At 43.4% G+C, this 26,572-nt stretch overlaps 1 protein-coding gene across 4 annotated transcripts in view; it reads left to right on the forward strand.

Moving 5' to 3' along the window:
- LOC125449431 (spectrin beta chain, non-erythrocytic 1-like) overlaps positions 1-26,572 on the forward strand; it is a 289,686-nt gene that overhangs the window by 232,121 nt on the left and 30,993 nt on the right. For all 4 annotated transcript variants that reach the window (XM_059641440.1, XM_059641441.1, XM_048525213.2 and 1 more), the window contains 11 exons: positions 6,839-6,997; positions 9,005-9,307; positions 11,000-11,153; positions 13,310-14,180; positions 15,359-15,496; positions 15,726-16,482; positions 17,040-17,242; positions 18,287-18,377; positions 20,624-20,770; positions 24,249-24,512; positions 25,441-25,665. In XM_059641440.1, the coding sequence (XP_059497423.1) occupies positions 6,839-6,997; positions 9,005-9,307; positions 11,000-11,153; positions 13,310-14,180; positions 15,359-15,496; positions 15,726-16,482; positions 17,040-17,242; positions 18,287-18,377; positions 20,624-20,770; positions 24,249-24,512; positions 25,441-25,665 (3,312 nt within the window). The remainder of the gene's footprint in view (positions 1-6,838; positions 6,998-9,004; positions 9,308-10,999; positions 11,154-13,309; positions 14,181-15,358; positions 15,497-15,725; positions 16,483-17,039; positions 17,243-18,286; positions 18,378-20,623; positions 20,771-24,248; positions 24,513-25,440; positions 25,666-26,572) is intronic.

Raw genomic sequence — 26,572 nt, forward strand, 5'->3', positions numbered from 1 at the left:
TGTGAGGCATGACCTGCCCCTCACAAAGCCGCGTTGACTGCATTTAATCAAGCCATGCTCTTCCAGATGGTCATAAATCCTATCCCTCAGAATCCTCTCTAACACCTTGCAGACGACAGACGTGAGACTTACTGGTCTGTAATTGCCGGGGATTTCCCTATTTCCTTTCTTGAAGAGAGGAATTACATTTGCCTCTCTCCAGTCCTCAGTTATGACTCCAGTGGAGAGCGAGGATGCAAAGATCTTCGCAAGTGGCGAAGCAATTGCATTTCTCTTTTCCCAAAGCAGCCGAGGACAAATCTGGTCCGGGCCTGGCAACTTGTCAATCTTAATGTTTGACAAAATTTTCAGCACATCAGCTTCGTCTATCTCTATCCATTCCAGCATGCACACCTGTTCTTCAAAGGTTTCATTCACTACAAAGTTCGTCTCTTTCGTAAAGACAGAAGCAAAAAACTCATTTAGGGCTTCCCCTACCTCATCAGACTCCACACACAAGTTCCCTATGCTATCCCTGATCGGCCCTACTCTTTCCTTGACCATTCTCTTATTCCTCACATAAGTGTAAAATGCCTTTGTGTTCTCCCTAATCCGTTCTGCCAAGCCTTTCTCGTGCCCCCTCCTGGCTCTCCTCAGACCATTTTTGAGCTCCTTCCTCACCTGCTTGTAATCCTCTAGAGCTGAGCTTGAGCCTAGCTTCCTCCACCTTATGTAAGCTACCTTCTTCCTTTTGACGAGAAGCTCCACCGCTCTCGTCATCCAAGGTTCCTTTATCTTACCCCTTCTTGCCTGTCTCAGAGGGACATATTTATTCATCACTCGCAACAACTGTTCCTTAAACAGTCTCCACATGTCTATAGTGCCCTTACCATGGAACAATTGCTCCCAGTCCATGCTTCCTAACTCATGTCTAATCGCATCATAGTTTCCTCTTCCCCAATTAAATATCCTCCCATTTTGCCTAATCCTCTCCTTCTCCATAGCTATGTAGAATGTGAGGCAGTTATGGTCACTATCACCAAAATGCTCTCCCAGCACAAGATCTGATACCTGCCCCGGCTCGTTTCCGAGCACCAAGTCTAGAATGGCCTCTCCCCTCGTCGGCCTGTCAGCGTACTGAGTTAGGAAACCCTCCTGAATACACCTTACAAAAACCATTCAAATCTTCTGCTCGAAGGAGGTTCCAATCAATATTGGGAAAGTTAAAGTCACCCATTACAACAACCCTACTACGTCCGCACTTTTCCAAAATCTGCCGACCAATGCTTTCTTCAATCTCCCTGCTGCTATTGGGGGGCCTGTAGTCAACCCCTAACGAGGTGACTACTCCCTTGCTGTCCCTAATTTCCACCCATACTGACTCAGTAGGCAGATCTTCCTCGACAAAGGAAGCTTCTGTAGCTGTGATACCCTCTCTGATTAGTAGTGCTACACCCCCTCCTCTTTTTCCCCCCTCCCTATTCTTTTTAAATGTTCTAAACCCTGGAAGATCCAGCAACCATTCCTGCCCATGAGAAACCCATGTCTCTGTTATGGCCACAACATCATAGCACCAGGTACTGATCCATGCTCTAAGTTCATCACTTTTATTCCTGATACTCCTTGCGTTAAAGCAAACACACTTTAACCGATCCCTTGGTTCCTTCCCACTAGCTGGTCTACCTCTTGCTACTGCCTCACCTGCATCAACTCTCACCTCCGGTATACAGCTCAGGTTCCCATCCCCCTGCCATACTAGTTTAAACCCTCTCGAACTACTTGAGCAAACCTTCCACCCAGGACATTGGTCCCCTTCCAGTTCAGATGCAACCCGTCCTTCTTGTACAGGTCCCACCTTCCCCAGAAGGCATCTCAATTATCTACATATCTGAAGCCCTCCCTCCTACACCAGCTGCGCAGCCACGTGTTCAGCTGCGCCCGCTCCCTGTTCCTCGCCTCGCTATCTCGTGGCACCGGTAGTAAACTAGAGAACACTACTCTGTTCGTCCTGCTTTGCAGCTTCCATCCTAACTCCCTGAAATCACTTTTTATATCCTCAATCCTATTTCTGGCTATATCATTAGTGCCAATATGTAACACGATTTCTGGCTGTTCGCCCTCCCCTTTTAGAACCTTATACACCCGATCGGAGACGTACCGGACCCTGGCACCAGGGAGGCAACATACCTTCCGGGAATCCCGATCCTGACCACAAAATCTCCTGTCGATTCCCCTAACTATCGAGTCCCCTACCACAAGTACTTTTCTATTCTGCCCCCTTCCCTTCTTTGCCACAGTGTCAGGCTCAGTGCCAGAGAACTGACTACTATGGCTTTCCTCTGGTAGGTCATCCCCCCAGCAGTATCCAAAACGGTATACTTATTGCTGAGGGGAATGTCCACAGGGATCTCTGCACTGTCTGTCTGTCCCCTTTCCTCCCCCTTAACTGTAACCCATCTATCGTTGTCCTGAGCCTTAGGAGTGACCAACTCCCGGTAACGCCTCTCAGTTACCCCCTCTGCCTCCCGAATGATCTGTAGTTCATCCAGCTCCAGCTCCATTTCCCTAACACGGTTTTCAAGGAGCTGGAGTTGGGTGCACTTCCCGCAGATGTAGCCAGCAGAGACGTGTGCCATGTCTCCCACCTGCCACATTCTGCAGGAGGAGCAAGCAACTGCCCTGGCATCCATACCCCACTTATCTGAACACCCACTCAGTACTAAAGTAGAAAGCTTAGTTCAAGTTGCTACAAAATTAATAACAAACTTATAAAAGTAAAAGTAACAAAGTTGCTTTTTCAGATTAAGCTGATCTTTCATCAGAAGTTTTTACTCAGTTCTGATCTCTGGTCAAAACCGAAAGAACTACAGACGCAGTTGAAGTTGATAGAAAAACTCAGTCGGTCTGGCAGCATCTGTGAAGAAAAATCAGAGTTAACATTTTAGGTCCGGTGACCCTTCCTCAGAACTAATGGTTGCTGGGAAAATGTCAGTTTATATACAGAAGGTCGGGTGGAGGGAGGGGCTGGGAAGTAAACGATAGGTGAGGAACGAGCCCAGAGCGCGAGAAGAGCAGTTAGATAGACAAAGAAGTTGATAACGATCTGGATAGGAGGGTAAATAGTTGTTATTGGAGACTGTTAGTGACCAACAATAGCCAATGTGTAATGGCAGACTATGTGATAACAAGGTCTGGTGTTGGGGGTGCTGGGGACTAGTACATGGGAGAGCTTAGGTTCTAAAATTATTGAAATCGATATTGAGACTGGAGTCCTGAGGGGTCTCCAAGTGGAAAATGAGGTGGTGTTCTTCCAGCTTGTGCTGAGCTTTGCTGGAACACTGCAGTAAGCCTGAGACAAAGATGTTGACCAGGGAACAGGATGGTGTGTTAAAGTGGCAGGCAATGGGAAGCTCAGGGTCTTTTTGCGAGCAGAACATAGATGTTCTGTAAAGCAGTCACCCAGTCTGTGTTTCATTCTCCCAGTGTAGAAGAGACCATATCGTGAGTAGCGAATACAATAGACTAAATTGTGGGAAGTGCAGGTGAAGTGCTGCCTCACCTGGAAGGTATGTTTGGGCCCTCGAATACTGGGGAGGGAGGTGATAATCGGCAGATGTTGCACCTTGTCTGGTTACTGGTAAAGGTGCCGTAGGGCTGTGGAGGGTTGTTGAAAGTGAAGGAAAAGTGGACCAGGGTATCCCAGAGGGAATGATCCTTGAGGAAGGGACAAGGGAGAGGAAGGGAATATGTATCTGGTGGTGGCATCTCACTGGAGTTGGTGGAAATAGCAGTTGATGCTCTTCTGGATGATATGTGAGGACAAGGGAAACTCTATCACTGCTGCAGGAGTGAAGAGAAGGGGTGAGGGCAGAAGTGTAGGAGGTGCATCAAATCCATTTTGAGGGCAATGACAACAGTGCTGGGGAATCTTCGATTGAAGAAGAAGGTGGACATTTCAGAGGCTCCCTTGTCAAAGTTAGATTGATCGGAACGTGTGCGATGGAGATGGAGAAACTGAGAGAATGGGATGCAATCTTTGCAGGAAGCAAAGCGTCGAGGATGTATAGTCCAGGTAGCTGTGGGAGTTGGTGAGTTTATAGTGAATGTTATTAGCCAGTCTATCCCCAGAAATGGAAACAGAGGAAGGGAAGGGAGGAGGCGAGATAGACCAAGTAAAAGTGAGGGCAGGGTGAAAATTGGAAGCAAAATTGATTAACTTTTCCAATTCCAACGAGGGAGGGAAGCAGCACTGATAATACCATTGATATATCGGAGAAAGAGTTGTGGATGGGGTCCAGAAGAGAACTGGAAAAAGGAATGTTCCATGTAACCGATGAAGGGATGGGCATAACTGGGGGCTATGCAGTTATTCATGGCCACCCCGTTGACCTGAAGAAAATGAGAGGAGTTAATAGAAAAGTTGTTGAGCGTGAGGATGAGTTCAGCGGAGAGTGCTAATGGGTGGGGTCAGTTCAGGCCTTGCTCCAGAAGCTGAGAGCTCTGAGACTGTCCTGGTGGGGAGTGGATATGTAAAGGGATCACACGGCCATGGTAAAGCGGAGGCTTGTGTGGAGCCTGCAAACTGGAAATTCTGAAAATTGCGTAAGGCGTCAGAGGAATCAGAGATGTACATGGGCAGGGACTGAACAAGGGGAGAAAAAACTGAGTCAAGATAGGAAGAGATGAGATCTGGGGGGCAGGAGCCAGCTGAAACAATGGGTCTGCCCGGACAGTCCTGTTTGTGGATTTTTGGAAGGAGGTAGAAGCAAGCTGTGCAGGGCTGGGGGACTATCTGCTTGGAGGCAGCTGGGGGTGGAGATCACCAGATGTAATGAGGTCAGTTACCATGGTGGATACAATGGTGTGATATACCATTGTGGGGTCATGGTCCAGGGGAAGGTAGCAAGAGGAATCTGACAGCTGGTGCTCAGTTTCTGCAATGTAGAGGTCACCATGTCAAACTACAACAGCACCATCCTTATTGACTGGCTTGATAACAAAGTCAGGGTCAAATCTAAGCGCGCACAGTGCCGTCAGTTTGGAACGATATAGTTTTTCCAGCAACTTCTGTTTTTGCTCTTGATCTTAGGTCACTTTGACCTGAAATATAGACTTTGTTTCATTCTGCAGCCACTATCTGATGTGCTGAGTATTTCTGACATTTTCTTGTGATTGTAACCGGATGATCTGTTTCGTGTGATGCCGCTCAAGGATTAAATACTTAATCGGTCTTTTAGGGAAACTTCCCAGCTCCCATTAGAAACAATGGCTATATTGATTTCTGCATGTCTCTGAGAGGATAGTTTTTTAATGTCTCACTTTGTGGTTATGCTGTGGTAGACAAGGTGTGTGCAAAACATTTAGATGATACTGAAAGTGTGATTCCAGTGTAGGGTGTCTGGCCAATGGAATAAGAAGAAATGTATATTAAATTAAGTTAGTGGAATAATCCAGCTTGTAAAAGCCCAAAAGGTTTGAGCTGATCGGAGCAAAGTTGAATGCTGACCGGGATCATGTAGAGACCTCTCATGTAATCCTCTGCATGCACTCTGGTGCTACTCCTGCAAAAGCATTGTGCTGAGAGCAGGCAGTTTATTGCACCGATCAGGCAGTTGGTTTCTGTTAACTTTTCAGCGTGTTCTCCTATTTTTCCATTCCCTATTTAGGCCTTTCACTTCCTGGATCAATCTCCATTTAAGACACCATGTAAATAACGTGGCTCTACCTCTTGTTCTGATCAGCAGTGCTGCGTAACATGAGGCTCTGCAGGCTCCTTGACTATAATCTTACCTGCCATATTTTGCACCTGTCCTGTCCTGAAGTGCCACATTCCCAGTGTGCCAACAAGAATCCGTCTCTCTCAGTGGCACATATGCCCTTTTGAAATCCTTATCGGTTTTCCAAGGCCATGTGCAAAAAGATAGAAAAGTAAATATTTGCTTTAACTGGCACCTTTTATTGCTTCCAATGCCTCAAAATTGCTCAACAGAAAATCAAATGTGGTCACCACTTACGAAATGTGACAGCCAGTTTATGTACAGCGTGATCCTGCAAACAGCAACATGAAGATCACCACATAATCTATTTTAATTTTAGTGGTGTTGTTTGAGGCAACAATTTATTAGTCAGGACAGAGGAGAAAATTTAACTCTTCTTCCTTGAAATAGCGGCCATGGGATCTTTTCTGCCCGTCGGAGAGGGAAGAAACCATCTCACTACTCATTTTGGACAGTAGCTTTTATTAAAGCTCCAGGTTAATTTCTCCTCCTCAAGAGATATTCTTATTAGGAGATGGTTTCACAAGCTCTCTAGTGCCTTGCACAAGTATCATTCGTTATATGTAGCTTTAGGCACAGCGCTGATGAATTATTTGGTCATGGGTGCAAATGATCCTGATTCTGTCCTCCCTTTACAACCATATGCATGCAGGGATAACTCAAATGAGAGCAATAGATTGTTTTCCCGTGAGGTTCTCAAGCCAGTTGCTCGATCTGTATAAAAACTAAAAGAACTGTGGATACCGTAAATCAGAGACAAAAACAAAAATTGCTGGAAAAGCTCAGCAGCTCTGGCAGCATCCCTGAAGAGAAATTGGAACTCTGAGGAAGGGTTACTGGACCCGTTAACTCTGATTTCTCTTCACAGATGCTGCAAGACCTGCTGAGCTTTTCCAGCAATTTTCATTTTTGTTGCTTGTTCTCTGTGCAATGTTTGGTTCATTGTTTCATGAGATGGGGGTTCATTTACTTACTGTGAGTTCTGACACTTAATGTTCAGGTAGACATGATAACCTGTATTTGAAAATAAATGCTTTCACCATAGAGGGATGTCACCAATGTCCTGTTTCTGTCCCATCCAGGCCTGGGAAAGACTGGAGAAAGCTGAGCATGAGCGGGAACTAGCCTTGCGAACTGAGCTCATCCGACAAGAGAAACTGGAACAACTTGCTCACCGGTTTGATCGCAAAGCAGCTATGAGAGAGACGTGGCTGAGTGAAAATCAGCGTCTTGTTTCCCAGGTAAGGAAAAGCAGACACACTCAAAAGCCTGTAATTCTATACTGGTACAGAGACACTGCCTCAAGTACAAGGAGCATTGTGTACTACATGACCTGTAGATTCAGACACTGAGACCAGTAACAATACTAAAATTTGTAGGGTCAAAAAGGCACTTAGCTAGACAAATCTCAGCTTTCAACTGATATTAGTACCAGCTCTGCATTTTCATCAGAGCGTCTCACCTCCATGCATCATGTTAGTCCCATTATACTATTTAATTCAGCATCTTTCCTGTGAAACAGTTACACTTTGGATGAAAAATTCTGTGTGGCTTCCCTTTGAACTCACTGACACTTAACTTCTGTCTCCTAGGACTTGAACCCAATGCCACAGAAAATGATTTTCCAGATCAAGTTTGAAAAGTTATTCTTATAATCCTGAAAACCTTCAAAAAGGACACTTCAAGGTTTCTTTACCACAAAACTAAAATAGTTTGTGTAACATTTGTGCTTTTCCTCAACAGAGGAACTTGTTCGAGAATTCCTTATACAGTGGCATAACATGTACATTTGATAAAAGTGAAAATACCTTGCAAACATTGAAAACATAAAATTGAAATTGGGTGCACTACATCTTTGTCAGCATCTGAAAGTGATAAGATGATTTGAGTGGAACTCGTCATTAGTTTTAATTCACTCACTGTGCTCTTTGGTGTTTTGTTTGTATAAGACATCTGTACAGTATTGTGAAACAGCTTAGTACTTCCATTTTCTTTCTCTAAATATTATGACTTATTATCAGCTGTTGTTTATTCAAAGACCGTACATTAGCTGACAGCACTCAAGAGAGTTGTTACTCAAGAGAAGAGCTGTAGCAGTGACCTGACACTTACGATTGCTTAAAACTTACAGATGCCTTTTCAACATTGCTTGAGTAGAATATTGGTTCCCACCAAGGGCAGCAAACAAACTCCAACTCAAATATGCTGAAGGCAGTGTGCCAGCTCCCAGTAAAACATTGTAAAGAAACTGTTAGCTCCTGTTTGAACACACAGGGCATTGTGCCTGCTGGTACAAAATATTGTGTAGATGTTAAACTGGCTCCCATGACATACAGGGTGAGCCACCAGCTGGGGAAAATCACATTTCGCATTGTAGCCATGCTATGAAAATCCCAAGCAATGTATTTGCAAACTGGTATTTATAAAGGAGGGAGATGGAATTTCCTTGGTAGCCTCTTCTACTCTGCCATTGTAATCCACCAACGGTATCAGACTCCACCTTGCCCATTAGTGGCTCCTGTTTCAATTTCAGCTTCAAATTACCTCCCATCAGTGGCAGTGGGTGTCCCTTCATTTGAGGATTATATCTACCCTGGGTCGAGAATTTCTGACCTGGGTCTTAGAATCATAGAGTCCCTACATTGAGTCCACACCAACACTCCAAAGCGGATTCCACTAAAACCCACCCACCCTTTCCACGTAACCCTGTATTTTCCATGCCTAACTCACCTAACTTGCACATCTTTGGACAGTGGGAGTAAACTGGACCACCTGGAGGAAACCCGTGCAGAAGCACGAGAACGTGCAAACTCCACACAGACAGCCGTCCAGGGCTGGAATCAAACCCAGGTCCTAGGCACTGTGACTCAGTAGTGCTGACTGCTGAGCCACCATGCCGCTCTAAATCTTCAGTCTTCGTGGTGACCAGTTGGGCACTTCCTGACTTATTGCTGTTTGAGAGCGTGGGACAGAGCATCGCACAAGGTAGTGGAACCTGGAATGTGGGATTTGCCTCCCATCAACTCTACTATTCATTGTCCATTTCTTTTCTCTTTATAGAAATTCACAACTGACAGGCACAAATTCACAACTAAATCATCAAGTCCGATGGAATTAACAGTCCCACTTCCTCGTCCTGCCTCCCTGGACTGTCCTCCCAGTGCAGTCTCTTAGGAGAGGCAAAAACCCAAGGGCCAGTATTCTTTTTAAATTGAACTCTTATTTTTCTCTCTCTTTTATGTTTTAAGGACAATTTTGGAATAGATCTGGCTGCAGTGGAGGCTGCCACGAGGAAGCATGAGGCCATTGAGACAGACATTAACGCCTATAATGAGCGTGTGCAGGCTGTGGTGGCTGTAGCCAAGGAGCTGGAGGCTGAACGCTACTATGACATCAAACGCATCACAGTCAGGAAGGACAACGTTATCCGCCTATGGGACTACCTTCGGGAGCTGCTGCACGCACGCCGTGAACGTCTCATGAGGAACCTCGAACTGCAGAAGATGTTCCAGGAAATGCTGCATATCGTGGATTGGATGGAAGACATGAAGGTTGGTTACATGTTGTGCAGCTCGTCTGCTTTAATGCACGTAAAAGATCAGCACTTGTTTTACAGTACGGTGAGAAGAATTTTGAGAGGGCACCTCCAGACGTGAGGGGAACTTAGAGTGCGTACCTCCGGCTCAGTCAAAGTGACCTTTGTAGGAAGGGCAAAGTAGGCAACGGAATTAGAGATAGTAAGAACTGCAGATTCTGGAAAATCTGAGATAACAAGGTGTAGAGCTGGATGAACACAGCAGGCCAAGCAGCATCAGAGGAGCAGGAAGGCTGACGTTTCGGGCATGGACCCTACTTCAGAAGTTCTGAAGAAGGTTCTGGGCCTGAAACGTCAGCCTTCCTGTTTTTCTGATGCTGCTTGGCCTGCTGTGTTCATCCAGCTCTACACCTTGTTATCTCAGGCAATGAAATTAACCAGGTTAGAGTCCAATGAGTTGGCTTACAAGGACCGAAAGAAGTGATGGGGAGGAGAAAACAGGTAGACAGCGGTGATCCACTAGCATAAAGAATTGTCTGGAGTAGTCGGCTAGAAATGACTTGGATTGGTCAAGGTTAGACAGTGGAAGAATTTTGAAATGAAGATCTTAAAACCACAAGGAGTAACTTCTAAAACCCAGTAACATGGGTGTCAGTAAAAATAGTGCTTATGCTACCAGACAGATCACTGGATACATGCATTCTAATCCCCCCACTGCAGCTGAGGAATTTAAACTCAATTAAATAAACCAGGAATAAAAAGCTAATCTAAGTAACAATGACTGTGAAACTACTGGATTGTGAGTTTAAAATAAAATAACAAAAGTTCACTAACGCCCTTCAGAGAAGGTAATCTGCTATACACACCTGTTCTGCAGCAGATGTGACTCCAAGTCCACAGCATCATGGCTGATTCTTAACTGCACCCTGCAGTGGCTGACAGGTTACTCAGTTGTGTTCCAGAAGGTGGACTCGGTATTCCCATCCTGAGGGCAATAAATGCTGGCCTTTCCAACGGCCCTGACAGCACATGAATCAGTCTAAAAAAAAATATGTACTTTGCAGTCAGCTCCACCTACAGAGAAAAATGACAACTGGCCTATGCTGCTGCATCGTCTGGGTGTAGTTTGCAGCTTCACCTGTGCTGTAATCTGTAGAATGCGCTGCCCCTGTTTGATTTTGTTGAAGGGAATGGAGTGAAAATGAGAAATGTTTGCTAAAGGGCAGGCAATTCCCTTGGACAGTGGAGATTAAGTTTGCACCCCTCATCTATATTTGCACTGAATGGACCATACAAATTGAATTCTGTATTTGGTTGAATGTTGCATTTTTGATTCTGCCTTTTAAGAAGTAGTCTGTTTATGAAAACTGTGTCAGTTGAATAACACTGGGTGATGTACTTGTGGCTACAGCTGTATCTGGTGGTGACAGTGCTATAAATTAAGCTTATCCAACTCATGAGTTCTTCCAATCTGTACTACTTCCTAACTGATATTAGTAACAATGAGTTTTGAAATATAAAAGGTGTGTTTTTATATAATATTTTGAGACCTTATGAATATTCCTACATTGGTCCACGTTGGTACCTCTGGTGCTATCTTGCTGTTTCTCGGAATTGGATCGGAAATGGTGCCGCTATAGGCTGGTCATGGTTATGCATCCCGCAACCATGATATTGAATCTTGCATCTGAATGTTTGTTTCTTTCAGAGCCGCCTGCAATCACAAGATTACGGCAAACACCTGCATGGTGTTGAGGACCTGCTTCAGACTCTCACATTGGTGGAGGCGGATATTGCAGTCCAGGCAGAACGAGTTAAAATGGTTAATACGGGTGCTCAGAAATTCATTACCAGTGAGGAAGGTATGGCCTAAGCACACACAGCATTTCACACTCCTGGAAGGGAGTGCCGTTCTGCTTAGAATGTGACCTGTTTTGCTCTCTATAGATATATAGCCTGTTCCACCGAGGGATCAAACTGGAATTCTATTTTATTTGCTCTCCTGACAAAGAAGGCCAGGATATTCTATGAGGCGACAGTGCTATCCTGCAGCAAGTGCAAAGCCAATGTTAAAGTAGAACAATTTAATAGAACACTTCAAATTTGACTTCTGATCCTGTGGAGAGCTTAAATCTAGCAGCAGCCCAAAATGACACATTAAAATAGCAAAGCAGGTATTTGCTGCTGCAGGCCTGAATTCTGTCAGTCTGTAAATTAGCAATGCTGAGCATGAATCTCAAACAAGACATTGCTAAGGACTTGAATTGTTAACATAATATTATGGAGCAATCTATCTTAGTAACAACATTGCAGCTGAATCAGTGTTATATTTTTGAAAAAGTGGGGCCACAGTCTAAAGTACCTACAATGTTGCCCACTTTTTTGTGGTTAGGACACCTGTTTTTGAGGTTATTCGCTGTAACCTAATGGCCAAAGCTGCAAGTTGCATTTACATTCAAAGCAGGTGCCACTATATGTGTGTGAATGGGAAACATCCTCCCTCGTGCACCTGTCTATCTGTTTTTACTGGGCAGTTGTGATGGCAATAGACTTCACTATCATAAACGATATATGAAATAAGAGCTAGACTAGGCAATATGTCCCCTGGAGTTTGTTCTGCCATTCAAATAAGAACATGTCTGATTGAAGCTTAACCTTGATATCACTTTGCTGTCTTGTTTCTGTAACCCTTGACTCCCCTGTAGTTCGAGAATCTGTCTATTTTGGGCTTCGATATGTTCAGTGGCTCAGCTTCCACAGTTTTGACTGTAGTTTCAGTGATATAACATCCTACATAGGAGTACCAATTCAGAACAGGCTGGTGAAGACTGTGAAGAGTTATGGCTGTAATGAGAATATTGACATGTTTCACTGTATCTGGTTCCAGTGCCATTTCCTTCACCAGAGTTATCAAAAGGGGAGAACATCCTGCCCAAATATGTTCAGATTTGTATGTTGTCTGGAGCAAGTTCTGGCCCATGGCTGCTTATCATCTTATTGGTACATGAAACAGGAGAGAGTCTCATAGAACAGAAAAGTGAACAGTGATTTAGTGATATCAGTTGTCAACCAGGATTATCTTATTGTTGGTCTGTGCCCACCTGTGATTTAGCTGAGGGTGATAGTGGATGATTTAATCATTGCACCATTAAGCCAGTTAGAAGCTGCATTTTCACAACCACAGAACGTTAAGTACACAGAAAGCAGACAGAACTTCACACGATAAGTGTCAAGACATGAATTATTTGACACAGTGTGGTACACTGGAAGAATCACTTCCCTTACTGACATGAAGTGAAAGCAGATGATGCTGTTCAAGCTACTTTGCTAAGATAACGTGCTAGAACTCTACAGAGCGTTGTTGAGACTGTACCTGAAGGTTTGGCCTTCCTTTTTAAGGAGAAATATACTTATATTGGAATTATTTCAGTGAAGGTTCACCAGGTTCATTCCTGGGATGCCAGAGTTGCCTTATGAGGAAAGGGTGTGTAGGTTCGACCTTACCCATTAGAGTTCAGAATAATGAGAGGTGTTCTTATTGAAACAAAGTTCTGAGGAGGGTTGACAAGGTAGATACTGAGAAATATTTCCACTTGTGGATTAGTCTAGATCTAGGGAGCAGAGTTTCAAAACAACGAGACTCCCACTTAAGTACAAGTAAGAAGAAATGCTTCTCTCAGAGGGTGTTAATTTCGGAATTTTCTACTTGAGAGAGCACTGGAAGCTGGTTGTTGAACATGTTCAAAGCTGAGTGAAATAGCTTTTCATCTACAAGGAAGTTGAGAGTTATGAGACATACAAATGGGATTAAAGCCACAAGAAGATCACTCGTGATCTAATTGACTGTTGGAGCAAGCATGAGGTACTGGAAGGCCTGCACTTTTTTCATGTTATAGTCTTTACCAGTTGCAGCTACACTAACTGTTTGTGTTTTGAAAAAGCTGTAGATGGGTAGCTGATAGGTCGAAAAACGGTCATTCACATTTCTGTTTCTAAATAGCATTTATCTCCCTGCTAGGATACAAGCCATGCGACCCTCAAATCGTCCAAGACCGTGTCACACACTTGGATCTTTGCTATCAGGAGTTGTGCAAACTTGCAGCAGAGCGTCGTGCAAAGCTTGAAGAGTCGAGGCGTCTTTGGAAGTTCTTCTGGGAGATGGGCGAAGAGGAGTCCTGGATCCGGGAAAAAGAACAAATCATGTCTTCAGAAGATTATGGCAAGGATCTGACCAGTGTCATGATGCTGATCAGCAAGCATAATTCTTTCAAGGATGAGATGAGTGGCCGCAGTGGTCCCCTGCAGCAAACAATAAGGGAGGGAGAGGGTTTAATTGAAGAGGGGCACTTTGGGGCCAGTGAAGTCAAGGAAAAAATTGATGACATTCGAGGGCAGTGGGCACATTTGGAGGAGTTGGCAGCCCTGCGGGAACAGAGATTGAATGAGATTTCCAATCTGTACCAATTCCAGGCTGATGCCAATGACATCGAGGCTTGGATTCTTGACACCCTGCGCATTGTGACTAGCAGCGATGTCGGACATGATGAGTACTCCACACAAACACTAGCCAAAAAGCACAAGGACATACAAGAGGAAATTCACAACCATAGGCCCACCATTGATGCTTTGCATGAGCAAGCCCGAAGCCTGCCAGCTGACTTTGCCCAGTCACCAGAGGTAGATGGCAGGCTTCCCGCCATTGAGCAGAGGTATGAGGAGCTGGTTGCCCTTGCACAACAGCGGAAACAGGCCCTGCAGGATGCGTTGGCACTTTACAAGATGTTCAGTGAGGCAGATGCCTGTACACTTTGGATCGACGAGAAAGAGCAGTGGTTGAACACCATGGAGATCCCTGACAAACTTGAGGACTTGGAAGTTGTTCAGCACAGGTATGGCTTTAATGAATGCTGAATGCAGATGTAGTCTGGCCATGAGCTTTATTCATCTCCACAGGGCATTGAGTCCATATTTTGTAGTCAAGCTAATTAAGATAGTTTAGTGAATCACGGACTACTCTCTTAGTAAAAATAATTTCTTCCGATCTTGCAGCTCACTTTCTTAATGATATTTTAATGTTATTTTTCATTACTGGCACACCAGTTGTCTTGCCTTTTATGCTCTGAATAGATTATAAGGCTAAAAGTTTACATTAAATTAGCTCTTCCGCTGTTCAGCTCCAATGAAAATAGCTTCCAGTATGGAAAGAGCATTGAGACTCAAGAAATAATAACAATCATTTTCATATGATGCATAAGAGGGCACACGTACAAGGGAAGTTTTAGATTTTTGGACCACTTTTTTTCAGACTAGATTCCCTACAGTTTGGAAACAGGCCCTTTGGCCCATCACGTCCACACCGCCCCTTGAAGCATCCCACTCAAACCCATCCCCCTATAACCCAAACACCCCTAAACACTACGGGCGATTTAGTATGGCCAATCCACGTAGCCTCCACATCTTTGGACAGTGGGAGGAAACCGGAGCACCCAGGGGAAACCCACGCAGACACGGGGAGAATGTGCAAACTCCACACAGACAGTTACCCGAGGCTGGAATCAAACCCAGGTCCCTGGCACTGTGAGTCTGCAGTGCTAATCACTGAGCCACCATGCCGCCCACTTCCACTGGGACAGAGATAATTAAGATGAGGGGCTTTGATAGAAATCTTGAAAGGATTGCCAGTCTTTGAAAAAGAGAGTCTCTTCTCACTGACTAGTATTCCTTCGTCAACTCACCATTGCAAACAGATTAACTAATAGTTGTCTCTGAACCTTTCCATGCTTCCCAGCATAAACAGCAACTGGATTTTAAAACTTACTGCTTGACTATGATGTCTTAAAGCCGTGATAAGATGCTAATTACTAAATTAGGCCTTAAACCTTGGAATTCTTGCCCTAAACCACTCTTCTTCACTCGCCCTGAAGATGCCTTCAACAAGTTTTTGGTCACTTGACATAACATGGAAAATGTTGCTACATTAAAGGCGTTGTACAACTATAAGTTGTGCGTAAATGTAAGTTACTGAAACTCTAAGGTGAATTACTTTTCTTTTTTGCTTTCTTACTAGGTTTGAAACACTTGAGCCAGAGATGAACAACCAAGCCTCCCGCATTGCATCAGTCAATAAGGTTGCCAGTCAGTTATTGAGCACCGAGCACCGTAACAAAGACGAGGTCACTGGTATGAAAGAGCAGCTCAACAGAAGGTGAGTCCGGCACAATAGTACAGAGGCTTCTTGCTAATTGTCTAGATACAACAAGAGAATTTCTTTTCCCAAATGTCCTGGGGACTTGGGCTTGAATCCTGCCATGGCAAATGGTGAAATTTGAATTCAATAAATATCTGGAATTAGGTGTCTAATGATGGATACGAAGCCATCGTTGATTGTTGAAAAATGCCATGTGGTTTACTAATGTCCTTAATATCTGTTTCAGCTGGGATCAGTTCCGCAATCTTGCAGATCAGAAGAAGGAGGCACTGAGCTCTGCCCTCAGCATTCAGAATTACCACCTTGAGTGTAATGAGACCAAATCATGGATTAAAGAGAAGACCAAGGTTATTGAATCTACTCAGAGCCTTGGAAATGATCTGGCAGGTGTCATGGCCCTTCAACGCAAGTTAACTGGCATGGAGCGGGATTTGGAGGCCATTCAGGGCAAGCTGGATGACTTGCAGAAAGAAGCAGAGAAACTTGCCTCAGAGCATCCAGAGCAGGCAGAAGCCATCTTGGCTAGGCTTTCAGAAATCAATGGTGTGTGGGAGGACCTGAAGGACACCTTGAAAAAAAGAGAGGAGTCACTGGGTGAAGCCAGCAAGCTGCAGGAGTTCCTGAGGGACTTGGATGATTTTCAGTCATGGCTATCCCGAACACAGACTGCCATTGCTTCGGAGGACATGGCCACATCATTGTCAGATGCAGAGAAGCTCCTCACCCAGCACGAGAATATCAAGAATGAGATTGATAACTACAAGAGTGATTATGAGAGGATGCGAAAGGTCGGGGAGGAGGTGACACAAGATCAAACTGATGCTCAATATATGTTCCTGCACCAGAGGCTCCAGGCTCTCGATACAGGGTGGAATGAACTGAGCCAGATGTGGGAGAACAGGCATGACCTCCTGGCACAAGTGTATGGCTATCAGATCTTCCTGCGTGATGTCAAACAGGCAGAAGGGTTCCTGAATAATCAGGTGCAGTTATGATTGACTAACATCTACAGTCACATGGTCAGGGCATGTCTTTGATGGAATAACAGTTATTTTATAGATCATTTGGGAGAAATTGTCCTTTGGCGAGAGGGTCAGTAATCAGAGAATGCAGATTAAAATTTATTGACAGGAAAAGCCTGGGAGGAACGGAGTTAAAATAATTGTTTTACTTAAAAAGCTGGTTTGGAAATCACTGCTGAAAAACACAGATGCAACAGTACCTTTCAAGAGGAAATTGAATGCAGGCTCATAACGGAAGAAAGAGCGACAAGGGTATGGATGAAGAGCAGAAAACTAATTAGACAGCTATTTCAAAGACTAAGCAAACACACAGTAGGTCGAATGGCCCAGAGATTCTGTTGCTGATTGCTGTTTACTGGCTAATGCTGAAATTATGTCTGGTTAGAACAGCATATCTCACTGGGCAAGTCATGGGAGAGGTGCAGGAAGCTTGTACAGCCATAACTTAAGGAGAAAAACATGAATCTGTGATTGCGTCCACGATATGCCCAACGAAATGTTTTCCTTTTTATTTTCAGGAGTACATGCTGTCACACACAGAGATGCCTGGTACCCTGGAGATGGCTGAGGCTGCCATCAAGAAGCACGAGGACATTGAGACCACGATGGATGCCAATGAGGAAAAGATCAACAGCGTGGTAGATTCAGGAAAAAAACTCATGAGCGAGGGGAACGTTCATTCTGACAAAATCAAAGAGAAGGTGGACTCCATTGATGAACGGTTGGTTTTTATCCTGTTTCTTACGTGCAAAATTGTCTACTGCTTTACCACTGGCAGCCTCCTAATAACCACAGCATCCCAGCACCTGCCAGTGCCGCAGTCATGGAAAAAGATTTGAATTATAGTCCCTCCCGTTTATAAAGATGCTAGTTTTTATAACTGTACTCAGTGTAAGATACATATCCTGCTAGTTTTTCAAAATGTAAACTCTCAGCCTGTTAACTGGATGTTCTTACAATTAAAGAATATTTATAATATTTGCTGCTGTAATAGAACTGAGGCAGAGCACGACTGCCAGGCCAGTAAATCAACATTCCTGGAATACTCTTTCTCACAGAGTGATTCTGTCCAACATAAACCGACGCTACCACTAGAAACTTTGAAATTGGTATTAACGCAAATAGTTAATGGTTGTTGCTTTTTGCAAATGCTGGTGTTAAACACAGATTTCTTAATGGATTGTTGTCCCATCAATTCCTCAAGTTGAAATTCACAGTTCGTTCCTTACTGAGTTCAGAATCTGTGCAGACCCTAGGAATGGAGTGCTGCCTTGCCAAAAGTTGCCTTCTTTATTGTGAAAGTGCATTAAGAGGAGGCCCAAGCTGTCTGTGCAGTTGGGCAATCACAAACTTGTCTCCTATGAAGAAGAACAGGGCTCCCTCACACTGCGACATTCCTTTCAACTAGTGCCGGCATTGAGAAAAGAAATTGTTACTCATCATTCTCCTGTTTACTGTTTGCAGCATATTGCTGCTGTTGACATCTGCAGTTTCAATCTTCACAAAAGTTATTGTTTTCAAAGAAAATCCATTACGTGAATTGTTTGAAGACTTTTGACAATATAGTTGAAGAGTTTGATGGCTGCACGCCTACTTCAATTAGTAGAATTTTTCTTCTGATCAGAATAGAATAGAAATTGTCTGCTCTAGATTATGCTTCTCTAGTAATCCTAAGGCTTGAAAACTATGATTCCTATGTGTTTGGAGATGTCAATAGCACCGTAGATTCCAGTTTAAATTTATCTTCAATTGTTACAATTTTCAGACACAGAAAGAATCGCAAAGCTGCAAGCGACCTTGCCAGCCGACTCAAGGATAACTTGGAGCTGCAGAAATTCCTTCAAGATTGTCAGGAGGTAATTATAATTTCATTTGGTTAGAGTATGCAGGCCTCAGTATTCAGCACATAGAGAGGGCGCATTACACATCCGTGATGGGAATGCTTTATAGTGAACGGAACAAGTCCAGTCGTTTACATGTTCTGAATGTGTCTTGTAAACTCTGGTCATTTTCGAAAGAAAGTTGGGTGTATACTTGAAAAGGGGAACTTTGCAGGGCTCGGCAGGAGGAGAGCTAGCTCAAAGATGTTTGGATAAATGACCAACTCCTCTCCTGTGTGACTCTAGACAGAAATGAACAAGGTCAACTGGGTTTGAAGCATTTTACAGAAACTTGTGGTACTGTGGAGTAACACAACATAGTCCCACCTATGTTCTCAATTTTCAAACACCTCAGGAGCGTCTCTGAAACTGTCTCTCAATCTCTCAAAAAAAATGCCTGCTTCAGTTGTTCAGACTGATCACAAATCTTCTCTGTACAGATATCAAGAGTTGCTTTATGTGTCTCCTAGTGGCCCTTTAAAGAGAAGCTTTCACAGATTCCTGGGAACAAGTCAACAAGGGAATATCAAAAGAAGCCCCAAAGGAAACATTTATAAATATTTAAAAAGTACTTCTGGTTGTAGCCTTCTATAAAAGTCACACTCCTAAAAATACCACACTGCAGATACACACACACTAAAGAATTAATCAAATAATGTTGGCTTGTAGTTATTTGCACTGAACATAAAAGGTCTGTAGTCTGGCCTCAGTTGGCAGATGCAGAATGGTACCTGCAGAGTGCAATGTAAGTGGCATCCAATTAAAATGACAATCTGAGATGGAAACGTTTAATGGAAGATAGTGAAGCCAGCATTAGTGGTGTGGACACAAAGTCGGTGATTTCCGGATGAGTGTCATTGGAGGCATATGAAAATGTCATGCATACCATGACCACTTAAATTGTGAAAATCATCCAAAACGATTAAATATTGTGCCTAAATGGTTCAGCTAAATAATGCTAGAATAGCATGCAGGGCTACAGTTTGATCACTGGCAGAATAGGTTGAGGTCATAGAGTCCTAAAGACGAACATGGAAACAGACCCTTTGTTCCAACTCGTCCACATCGACCAGAGATCCTAAATTAATCCAGTCCCATTTGCCAACATTTGGCCCATATTCTACTATTCATGTACCTATTCAGATGCCTTTTAAATGTTGTAATTGTCCCAGCCTCCACCACTTCCTCTGGCAGCTCCTTCCATACACGAACCACCCTCTGTATGAAGAGATTGCTGTTAGGCCCCTTCTAAATCTTTCCTCTCTCACCTTAAACCTATGCCCTCTAGTTTTGGACTCTTCTACCCTGGGGAAAAGACCTTCAGTATTCACCCTATCCATGACCCTCATGATTTTATGAACTTATATAAGGTCACCCCTCAGCCTCCGATACTTCAGGGAAAATAGCCCCAGCGTATTCAGTCCCTCCCTGTAGTTCAAATCCTCCAACTCCAGCAACATCCTTGTAAATCTTTTCTGAACCCTTTCAAGTTTAACAACGTCTTTTCTATAGCAGAGAGACCAGAATTGAATGTAGGATTCCAAAAGCAGCATCATTGTTGTCCTGCACATTCACAACACGACCTCCAAATTTCTATACTCAAATGATCAAAAGCATTACAAAAGAATTGTATTGACACTGTGAACAAATTAATCCACCTGATTAATTTAGTTTAAGTGTATCAGCTACAAAGGGAAAAAAGACACTATTTATAGCCACTGACTTTTACCGATCATCTCTGTCCTGAAGTTAATTTGCAAGATAGGCCGAGCTCATTTTATCTCACCTTCCAGAATACCTACAATACTGCTATTTGTTGATCAAATGAATCCAGTTTTCTGGTTCCAGCAATGCGCCCTGTCGGGATAGCTTACTGTCATATGCTCAAAATATGGCTGACTGCATAATTGAAATGATTAAGAACAGCAGTGGGAGGAATATGAAGATGCATATTTTTGGCTGTAGGGACATGTTTATGCAGTTGTTTAAATGACATAATTGCGAGTCCACATGTGCTTCTTCCCATCAATGTATCCATCTGTCCCTTTGAATACTCAGCTCAATGGATTTTTTTTTGTTGGACAGTAGATTTCAAGAGATGTAAAACAACCGGATAAATTGAATTGAGATAAAGATCAACCATGATCTAAGTCAGTGGTGGAAAAAGAGGCGCAGTGAGCTGAATGACTTGTTACTATTCTTTTTTTTACTGTTTTGCCCAGCTTGCTCTCTGGATCAATGAAAAGATGTTGACAGCCCAAGATATGTCATACGATGAGGCGCGAAATCTTCACACTAAGTGGCAGAAACACCAAGCCTTCATGGCAGAACTTGCTTCCAATAAGGACTGGCTGGACAAGATAGACAGGGTAATCATTTCCCAGTGCAACTAACATTGTCTGAAAATATCTCATTTATTTTCCCTAAATACATTTAAAATATACTGCATGTTGCTGGAATAGGAAGTTGGTGCAACAGGCATCATTGTTATAAGCCTGTAACCAGGTGTCAGCACCTATTTCGTCTGTGGGTGCATGTGTGCTGAGGTCATAATTGTGCACCAGATGAACATATCCTTCCTGGCTGTCTGGCTACCAGCCCCTTTCTGCCACTATGCCACTTGCCTGCTTGCTTCCTTGCTCACAGGGAGTGGAAAACAGTCAGGATTGTGAGCGAGGCATTGTGGGATGGCCAGGGAGCTAGTGAGAATGGTGGCTGAATTTTGAGAGAAGGGCAGGAAGCAAATTGAAATCCTAGGATGTGAAAAAGATATGTTTTATTGGTGCTGCACTTGCTAAACTTTACTTTCATTGCTCAATAATGTGGTTGGTAATATTTACTGTAATAATGTGGAGGTGCTGGTGTTGGACTATGGTGGACAAAATCAGAAATCACACGATATCAGGTTATAGCCCAACAAGTTTACTTGAAATCGAAGTGCTGCTCGTTCATGAGATGAAGTAATTTCATCTGACGAAAGAGCAGGTTTCCAAAAGCTTATGATTTCAACTAAACTTGTTGAACTGTAACCTCGTGTCGTGTGATATTTGATGTAGGAAACTACCTTTGGTGGGACTAACCATGCAGTCACAGTGATGGCAAATGCACCCTTAAACATAAAGAAACAGGAGAAGATGATTCCTCTAGATTCACTAATCACTCGTACCTACTGAGACACAAACTGATGTCTGCTAGATTATTGAGAAGATTTATGGTGTAGAGCTACAGAAAGAGAGAAAAATAAAATTACAAAAGGAACAAAAACAAAGTTGTTGGAAAAGTTCAGCAGGTCTGGCAGCATTTGTGAAGGAAAAAACAGAACTAATGTTTCAGGTCCAGTGACCCTTCCTCAGAACCTTTTGGGTCACCGGACTTGAAACGTTTTCACCTTCACAGATGCTGCCAGACCTGCAGAGCTTTTCCAGCAACTTTGTTTTTGTTCCTGATTTACAGCATCCACATTTTTTCAGTTTTTAAACATTACAGAATGTAAGTTCATTTTCTTAATACTGCTGACCTGTTTTTGGGGATGGCACGTTAGATTGGCATGCTGTTTGTGCCAACTTACACAAATATCAACTGTAATATCAGTCAGACCCAGTGAATGTGAGCTGAGGAATTCTCTAAAGTGGTTCTTGCTGGCCATTAATCTTTATAGAAAATCTCTGGGAGCCACCTGGATACGATTAGAAGGTAGCGAGTTTTGAGAAGATTTGTAGCTCAGCTTGATGTTCTGGATGTGAGTTTGCTCGCTGAGCTGGAAGGTTCATTTTCAGACGTTTCGTCACCATACTAGGTAACATCATCAGTGAGCCTCCGACGAAGCGCTGGTGTTATGTCCTGCTTTCTAAAGCGGGACATAACACCAGCGCTTCGTCGGAGGCTCACTGATGATGTTACCTAGTATGGTGACAAAACGTCTGAAAACGAACCTTCTAGCTCAGCGAGCAAACTCACATCCAGAATGATTAGAAGGGCTGGGACTCTCTCTGTTGTTGAGGAGAAAAATGCTTCAATTCAGTTTTTAGCAAACTTGAATCCATATTACTGGAAGCTTTGTTCATCTTTTTCATTGAATATGCCATTTTTCTTTTGTTTTTGAATCTCCAAATTGACAACATTTCCCCCTCATTCCTGAAGATTCTGACTCTTGCCAAGGTATAATCCCAGTCCGCTGGGGGCACAACCCTGAGCAGATGTGTGATACTCTTCAGAGTGTGTGGCAAGGGGCATTATAACTGAGCTGAATCTCATCCATAGCCTTGATACAATTGCAGCAGGAGACACGATTGAATTCTCAGGAGTCAGAAGTCTGGATGTTTTCATTTTGCTATTTTTCTTAAAATTCTTTCATGGGGTGGGTTGTTACTGATGAGGCCAATATTTGTTGCCCATCTCTAATCCCCATCAGTGCCACCTTTCTTTTTTTCTATTTAATCGTGGGATGAGGGCATTGCTGGCTAGGCAACATTTACTGCCCATCCCTAATTGCCCAGAGGGAAGTTCAGAGTCACCCATATTGCTGTGGGTCTTGAGTCACATGTAGGCCGACCAGGTAAGGATGGTCACCTCCTTCCCTAAAGGACATCAGTGAACCAGGTGGGTTTTTCGAACAATCAGCAATGGATTCATAGTCATCATTCCAGACATTTAAGAGCCAACCACATTGCTATGGGTCTGGACTCACATGTAGGCCAGATCAGGTAAGGATGGCAACTTCCTTTCCTAAAGGACATTAGTGAACCAGATGGGTTTTTCCAAAAATCAACGGTTGATTCATGGTCATCATTGGACCCTTAAATTCAGATTTTGTTTAGTTGAATTGAAATTCCTCCATCTGGCATGGTGGGATTTGAATCTTGGGATTCGAATCTTGCTGCAGTCCATGCAATAGAGGCACACCAACAGTGCCATTTTTTAAAAAAAGGAATCCCAGGATTTTGGCCCAGCGACAGTGAAGCAATGGCAGTATTATTCCAAGTCAGGGTGTTATGTTTATTTGAATAAAACTTACAGGGAGTGGTGTTCTCATGGATCTGTTGTCCTTACCTTTCTTGGTAGGAAGTCACAGGTTGCAGGGTACTGTCACTAGTCTGGGAGGTACTGAGGCCAGTTGCAGATCCCTGACTGTGATCATCAACTCGACACAGACCAACATACTGCCTTTTGTAGGAAGCTAATCACCCATTGTGGTTTTAATATGACAATGGTTTACTGATTACCCAACTAGCTGACAGCAGCATCTTGTAGCACTGTGGTCGTATCCTTATCTATGGGCCAGAAGGTCTGGATTCAGGTTCTGCCCTGATGCAGTGTTACAACATGTCCAAACAGTTGACTCGGAGCCTTGTGGCACTATGGTAGTGTCCCTGTCTCTGAGCCAAGGGGCCTAGGTTCATTTGCCTGGGCATGTCTGAACCGTAATCAAAGGGCAGTACAGTGGCTCAGTGGTCAGCACTGCTGCCTCATAGTGCCAGTGACCAGGGTTTGATTCCAACCTCAGGGAACTGTGTGGAGTTTGCATGTTCTCCACATGTCTGCACGAGTCTCCTCTGGGTGCTCTGGTTTTCCCCCACAGTCCAGAGATGTGCAAGTTAAGTGGATCGGCCATGCTAAATTGCCCACGTTTCCAGGATGTGTAAGGTAGATGGATTAGCCATGGGAAATGCAAGGTTATTGGGATGGTGTGATGTATGTGTGCACGTGCATGCGTGGCTGGATAACATGGCCTTCAGAGGGTTGGTGTGGACTTGATGGGCCGAATGGCCTGCTTCCACACTGTAGGGAATCTATCATTACAAACGACTAACAGACATTCTTTATTAATTAATCTACCTTGTTGTGCAGGATGGGAAGCAGTTGATATCTGAGAAACCAGATACTGAGCCCATTGTGGAGGAGAAGCTCAAATATCTGCACAGGCTCTGGGATGATCTGGAATCCACCACGAAAACTAAAGCTCAGTGTCTTTTTGATGCAAACCGCACTGAGCTATTTACACAGAGCTGTGCAGACCTGGACACTTGGCTCAATAATCTGGATGCTCAACTGCAGTCTGACGATCATGGCAAAGACCTGACAAGTGTCAGTATCCTTTTGAAAAAGCAGCAGGTATGTGTGCTGCAGAATGCAGACTAAACATGGAAGATATCCATTCAGCTTGAGTAATCCGTTTGTTCTCCACATTACTATATCCCTCATTCCCTACATTCACCAAAATTGTTGTAGTTCCTGCCTCAGCTGTAAGCCCTTGAACATGAGTTCTACAGCTACACTGCTGTGTAATGTTTCTCCTGCTGTGCTTGTGAATCTCATGCTTAGGCATGTATTTGTATGTGAGGAAAGAGTTTGAAGAAGTTAAAGCTGACAGCTTCATTGAGCTGAACTGTAAAATGTCAAAAGTTATCAGACGTTCTTTGATGATTGTCCAAACAAAATATTTGATCATCTTTTAAAAAATCATGTCTTGAGTCAGGTTATATTTTCAAAAGGACATGCTTAACTAACCTGTTGAAGGTTTAGCAACTTCCTAACACTCGGCTAAGAGCTTCAGCCATTTTGATTAAATTAATTCTGTCCATGAACAATGTGTCAAGAGTATTAGCTACAAATAATCACAGTCCTTTCTCTGATTTTCATCCTGACTTTAAAACCCGCTATCCAGAAATGTCTGAAACAACAAAGTGTAGAGCTGGATGAACACAACAGGCCAAGCAGCATCAGAGGAGCAGGAAAGCTGACATTTTGGGCCTAGATCCTTCTTCTGAAGAAGGGTCTAGGCCTGAAACAGCAGCTTTTCTGCTCCTCTAATGCTCCTTGGCCTGCTGTGTTCATCCAACTCTACACCTCGTTATCTCAGATTCTCCAGCATCTACAGTTCCTACTATCCAGAAATACCTCTAAACTTATTTATTGGCTTCGGAATTTCACCCAATTACTCGTGGGTAACATAAAATATTAAACGTAAAAATATTGCTGTGCTTTGTTTCTTGATCCTGAATAATTATGTTGGTGCCCCCATTCCCCTTGTGTCTTGAAGATGCTGGAAAACCAGATGCAAGTCCGGCAAAAGGAGATCGAGGAGTTGAAGCTTCAGGCACAGGCACTTGGACAAGAGGATACTAATATTGTAGAGGTGGATTCCAAACGAAAGAGGGTAGAGGAACGATTCCAGGAGCTACTAAAACCTATTGAAGAGAGACGGAGGAATCTCATGGCATCCAAAGAGGGCCATCAATTCAACAGGGACTTGGAGGATGAAGTTGTAAGTTTCCTTCTTAACATTTATGTTTAGCAAGGCAATTTCTACTTGTACACTCTTGTCACCACTTGTCTGAAAGAATCAGGGAAGATTTCTTTGTTTCTCTGCTTCCAGTAGTGTGTAGATGAAAACGGATGGCCATGACCCTATTTAATTTTCCATTATTAATTATAATGGGTGGGTTTCTATTGCAGTTGGCCTTTGAGTATGGGAGTTGGGACATTATGTTGAGGTTGTACAGGATGTTGGTGAGGCCTCATCTGGAATAGAATGTCCAGTTTGTGTCTCCCTGTTACAGGAAGAATGTTATTAAGCTGGAGAGGGTTCAGAAAATTTACCAAGATGTTGCCAGTAATGGAGGTCTTGCATTATAAGGAGTGGCTGGGTAGCCTAGGTATATAAAATAATGGAAAGGTATAGATAAGATGAATGGCAAGCGTCTTTTTCCTAGAATAGGGGATTTCAAGACTAGGGGACATAATGTTGAGGTGAGAGGAGAAAGATTTAAACAAGGTATGAGGGACAGTTTTTCTTACACAGAGAATGTGTGGAATGAACTTCCAGAAGAAGAGGTGGATGCGGGTGCAGTTACAATGTTTAAAAGACATTTGGATAAGCATGTGAATCAGAAATGTTTGGAGGGATACAGGCTTAGCATAGGCAGATGGGACTAGTTTAGTTGGGATTATAGTTGGCGTGGACTGATTGAGCTAAAGAGTCTGTTGACATGTTGTATGACTCTATGACCTCAGCAGGTTTTAAAAAGAAGAGTAAGATTGCCACTACAGTACATTTAACTGTTTAAGTGCTCCAACTGTGAACAACAGTTAGGCATGTTTTTTTCTTTAAAAACAAAATCGAATAATATTTTTGTACTTAATGTCCTATCTAAATAATGCTCTGACTCTCA

The sequence above is a fragment of the Stegostoma tigrinum genome, chromosome 42, assembly GCF_030684315.1.
Source record: "Stegostoma tigrinum isolate sSteTig4 chromosome 42, sSteTig4.hap1, whole genome shotgun sequence".
NCBI classification, from domain to species: domain Eukaryota; kingdom Metazoa; phylum Chordata; class Chondrichthyes; order Orectolobiformes; family Stegostomatidae; genus Stegostoma; species Stegostoma tigrinum.